At 36.0% G+C, this 5,513-nt stretch overlaps 1 protein-coding gene across 1 annotated transcript in view; it reads right to left on the reverse strand.

The window, feature by feature from the left end:
* EIF2AK4 (eukaryotic translation initiation factor 2 alpha kinase 4) overlaps window positions 1–4,736 on the reverse strand; it is a gene marked incomplete at its 3' end in the record, with an annotated part of 21,898 nt that extends 17,162 nt beyond the window's left edge. Inside the window, exons 1-4 of the mRNA XM_009584086.1 lie at window positions 4,566–4,736; window positions 3,632–3,712; window positions 3,000–3,148; window positions 696–811 (exon numbers count right to left, since the gene is read on the reverse strand). Of these exons, the coding sequence (XP_009582381.1) occupies window positions 696–811; window positions 3,000–3,148; window positions 3,632–3,712; window positions 4,566–4,736 (517 nt within the window). The remainder of the gene's footprint in view (window positions 1–695; window positions 812–2,999; window positions 3,149–3,631; window positions 3,713–4,565) is intronic.
* Between the last annotated feature and the right edge of the window lie 777 nt (window positions 4,737–5,513).

Genomic DNA, 5,513 nt, shown 5'->3' on the forward strand with positions numbered 1-5,513 from the left:
ATTGTTCATCCTCAAACTGCAAAATCATAAAACTCTTTGCTCCAGAGACTTTCAGGCTGTTCATCCTGCCACTGAGGAAGTGCTATGTTGAAAATTAACAATGAAAACATTCGATGGTCCATTCATATGGGCACTTCACGAGGCCTTTCAGCTCTGAAAGTCTCCTATCATTGCCTGTATTTATGTTTTCACTAAAACCGCTGCTTTTATGCCATTGCTATCAGCAGCAATGGAAGGCGAGTAAGTATGCATTTCTAACCCTGTGCTTATCACTGGTTTCACATGTTACTGAAAACTAAATGACTTCTTGCTTGGTAGACGTGTATCTGACAAGCTAGCGATTGAAATTTAAAAGCAAATAGTTTTCAGTATTATTTTAGTTATGTAGAGAACATAAAATGTTAAGAAGGTGGGGGATTTTTTTGGTATGGCTATTCAGTTATGTAATTGTATCTGGAGAAACAAATTTTTACTTAAAATAGTCCTAAGAAAATATAAAATATTTACCACAAAGTAACTTTTCCTATTACTCTCTCCCACTCTTGACTGTGACATTTCATGATCCACAACAATATTCTCCCCACCCTTGCTGCTTATACCTGTTAACATTGTTTAAGTTCTCCCTCTCAAAAAAAACCCCAAAACAACCCAACCCAAAACCCAGTATTTCAAGCTGAAGTTGTAGTTTTGCTTACCTAGACATTTTCCTTTATGGACAATAAGTTGTCCGGCACCACTCGTGCTGAAGTTCAAAACTTCGTAATTTCCAGGGCACTCTTCGTTATTACTAACAGAAAGCTGGCGTTCTCGTCTGCAATGTGAACAGAACATTTTTCTCCTACTCAAAAAGATAGTATTGTTGCAGTCCTAGTCCCTAAAGATATCAATTCTGCAAGAGGATTAGCTTTCACACACTTTTGCATCCAACGATAATATCCATTAATTTCAAAGATACTGAGTTAGTGCAAAGATATATATCTGATTAGAAATCCAGCATTTTAGCAGCAACATCATGGTGCACGGGGTCTCTATATTCAAAGCCAGGAGTTGAATCCAAACCTTAAAACTTCTGCACCTTAGAATGACACTGCCAGCTAGGGGGCAGGGTGGGAAAAAAAAAGTAAACATACTACAGCTCTGAAAAATATGTAAGTTTGACTTGATTTGCATTCTCTTTTAAAACATTACAAAAAGCAAATATACGCAATTTTGGAAGTTCATTCCAGCTTTAGCTTAATTATTTTTCATAACGTAAAATGGGTTTCCCATTTGCCTCCTTTACTACTCTAAACTCCTTCAAGAAAAGGGAAGTTCTGCAAAAACTTTCAAAGCAAGTATGATTAGGGTGTTTCTTCTCACATGCATGTACAGAGCTGCCCATGAGATCAGAAAGAACTCAAGACCACTAACCCAAATCAACCTCCATTACTTCTTGGTACAATCTATTTCAAAATTAATAGAAATATCGCTACTGCAAGAGTATCCTCTAAATAAATGCAATCACGTATAGGGATCACTGGAATATACAAAGGGTAATGTAGAAGTTCTTCCAAAATATTGAATTTATTTAAAAAAACAAAAAGTTAAAAAGCGCTACATAAAAGGAGATGCCACAGGGAACTTCTTGCAAGTGCTGTATAATGAAATTTATAAATTATATATAATTTCTGTAATTTAATAATCTTCTAAAAGTTTGTGTTCCAATAGCCAAAATTTCAGGCTTCATAAACAGATAAAAATATGGCACCACTCTTCTTGTGAAAAGAGACCTCAGAAAACTAAACAGGCGTAGCTTGTGCTTAACTCTACAAAAATGGCATGATGAGAAGTTTCAACGTTTCAAAATCCTTTTTGATTATTTTCACCATTGTTAAAATAAGTAACTCTGCCTTTTTGGTTGTTAGGTTTTGGTTTTTTTTTTTTTAAATAAGAATGTACAATGTAAGAATTTGTGTGGAAAGTTAAAAGAAGACCATTGTATGTGTTCTGCATTAAAGCATAGTTACAAACCTTTGAGACACTTGTCTTGTTCCACAAGCACAGACACACTCTCGTTTTGTTATGCTAAGATTAGCCAAAAGATAGCAAGAGAGATTTATGGACTATCAAATACTATACAGGAACAACTGTATATGACTTGGGGTAGGCAAAGGGAAGAGATGGCAGCAAGAGTCAAAGTAGGATAGATCAAAGAACTACTTCTGCTTCAGGTATCTAGTGTTGCTGATAAATAATGTGAAAACAATTTGAAGTCTAGAGACAGGAAAAAAACAGGAATACACTATTTCCATTAAAACAACAGTCCAAATAACAAGTCATTGGCACAATGTGAATCAGAAGTAGGTAAATTAGTACCAGGATACCTCCACTGTCCTTGACAGTTGTATATCAGCTATGAACACAGGAAAGGAGGGGAAAAAAAGAAAATTTAAAAAAAAAAAAAAAAAAAGAAGAAAAACCCCAACCCTACCTATGTCATCACCAATCCTAAGCTAGATGAGTTACGTACCAGCAAAAGAACCCTCCAGTAACTCTAATCTTCCCTCCAAAACGTTGCTCTGCAAATGCAATCAGCATTATCCGATTCTCCAGCACAGAACTTTACACCGGTGTATTCTTCACAGCAAATGTTTTGAGATGAATATAAGCTTTAATTTATTGCGCTATTCCAAAACCTTCATTAACTGATTTAAAGTAATTTTCTTCTGCAATTGCCAACATACTGCATACTTTCAAGAAACTACATAAGCCCTGAATATACCTTCCAATGATTGCCAAATACTTTCCAAGTTAAACTAACGGCCAAGCTGACTCTCTTAATTGGAAAGTTCCCAAGTTAAACCATGCCAAATGAAGAAGGTGAGGAATGGGGGGGCGGAAGACCGAAACGAACAGCTGAGCAACATGGCACATTACTCTCTTGCCTTCAAACTTCACTTTGAAATCAAATGTTTGAAAAAAAAAAAAAAAAAAATCCACAGGCAAACTGACATACTTACTTTGAACGTCCAGCTGAATTTGGTCGATGTTTATTATTCACTCCATGTTCCAAACAGCTCCCATTTAAACTGGAAGCAACTCTATATCCTGCAGTATCTCTCCTGTGAGAATTTTCTTGACTTGTCAGAGCAGCTATTTCCAAACGTTCCTATAAATCAGGAAAAACACCAAATAAGTACAGAAACTACTCCTATCCTCAAAATATGCAAGTACTTGACTATTATTCTATAAAGTCACCCGGACCACAGAAGAAATAGGTTTTCATAATAAATGTACATATGAGGCTGAGGAAGTGCTGAGATTCAGCTCTGTCCACAGGCATGAATGTAAAGATTCTTTACAACAAAATTGGAAACATTAACATACCAGCTTTTTTCTATGTCTGTTTGAAAACATCCATCTCAGTACACTTAAGATGCTAATACATTAAACTATTTTCCCTTACAGTTGATTTTATTCCAGAAATAAACCCCATATAATCAAGAACCTATTTTAACCTAGATCTATTAGAAGCCCTGGATGAGAAAAGATGTCCATGACAATTCAGTCATGTAAATCTCTCCAATTTTTATAAGCAGTGCTGGGAAGAAGTTATTGCAATGGTTTTTGCATGCCTGCTTAGAAAGAATACCTGTTTGGCAATCTCTTTCTTTTTTCTTTCTTCTCTTTTCTCTTCCTCCCTTCTCTGAATCTCATTAAGGATTTCACGTTGCTGAAATGGATTTTGGTGTTGTTAGAGATGCAACAGTACATGCAATGCAACTGCTAATCTTACCCTGGTTAAAAAAAAAAAAGCTATGATGCTGATTTTTCGAAAGTGTTAAGGAGGACTTGTGGATCTCACAAGAATAAAAAAACAGAAGTAAAATTAGCTCTCCTGAGGAAGTTAAGGGCATCAATTGTGTGATATAGGAGAACGAAGTTGTAGACAAAAGAAAATTACTTCTACTGACAGACCCAACAATAAAGTTTCATACACAGAAAAGACAGAGGAATAAGCTAAGACATTCTTTTAAAAAAAGAGCTATTCTGTCCATATTCCCACAGCGTGGAGACTCCACACTACTAGTCTCTGTGAGACTTAGATGAATCCCCTCGTTTCTAGTGAAGAATGTATGTAGGTCCAAGGTCTCTTTAGATTAAATTTATTGCGCTCTAGAGAAGTCTGTCATAGTGAACATTCCAGTCACCCTGTGGGTGAAGGAAGGTATGATTACCTATCTGTCTGGCTAACACTTCCTAGTTTAAGATGGAACGCAATTAATATATACATTTGCTTATACTTTTGTATAAGGTCCTCTTTAAAAGTGATTTCCGTAGGATCAGGAATCAACATTTAGGTTTGTTTCAGGCATAAATGTTTCTCAGGGTTAAAAACACATCATTAAAATATTACAATTGCAGCAGCACATAGTTCATATAGTACATGTTGATCAACTCATATTGACAGGTCTGACAAGCTAATAATTCACTAAAACCCACCACTATGCAGGATGATTTACAAAATCATGATCGTTTATGTTATTTTAAGAATACAGGGTTATTCACACTTTAATTTCTCTTACCTCCTGCTCCTCTCTTCTCTTAACTTCTTGCGCCCTACGCAATTCCTCCTGAGCCAGTCTTTCTTGTTCTTTTTGATGATTTTTTAGCATTTCTTCATGAAAAGACTTGGAAGGTGGTTTATTATACTCACTGAGAAATGACTGTACGTGGTCGGCAAGTTCAAATATCATCACCTGAAAGAAAATAAATATGAATGACATGCAGAGTTCAAAGAACAAGTAGATCACATAGTAAAATGATATCCAATTCAAAAAAGCAATACAGCAGCAGTGCGACTGCTGGTTTTGTTACTGATCAGGGAGAATTTACTGTATTTCAGTATTTTTTGTCAGAACTATTTATTAATAAACTGTAAAATGAGAAATCCCTGACCACAATAGCAAAGATGGCAAAAATTACTGAAAGACAGCCAGTTTCAAACATCACCTTTTTAAAAAAAAATTTAAAAAAAATAAATTTCCTTTTCTCATCTTCTTAGGCATATTTTTCTATTCACAAAGATATGTGTTTATGACATATGAGCTACAACAGAATAAATCCTTTGCAATTGTCTATTAATTACTAATCAATTACTGTATCTACTGCTAGGAAATAGTTATTTCAGTGCTAACACGAAACCCAATCCTTCTTCTGCAAACTAGCCCCCCCAGTTAAAACTGTAAAGCCACTTAAGGCATTCCATATTCATATAACCACAACTACTAGAATAAGAACTGCACTGAAAACTCAGCTGAATTCTGCTACATGGTTTGCAAGGTTGGAATCGATTTTCAGTTAGTGTTTACTTGAACTGGGTATGCGTGGTTGTGCATTTCCCCCCTTCCCCTGGGCCACTCTATGATCTCAGGAACTCCTGTTCGGCCTTAGCCATTGAGTAACGAGTTGGGCGGTTGAGCATCCCTTGACCGTACCAGGCACTCTTGCATGGCTAAGGTGGGGAGCGACAC

Source organism: Fulmarus glacialis, unplaced genomic scaffold, assembly GCF_000690835.1.
Source record: "Fulmarus glacialis isolate BGI_N327 unplaced genomic scaffold, ASM69083v1 scaffold7898, whole genome shotgun sequence".
Taxonomy (NCBI): Eukaryota; Metazoa; Chordata; class Aves; order Procellariiformes; family Procellariidae; genus Fulmarus; species Fulmarus glacialis.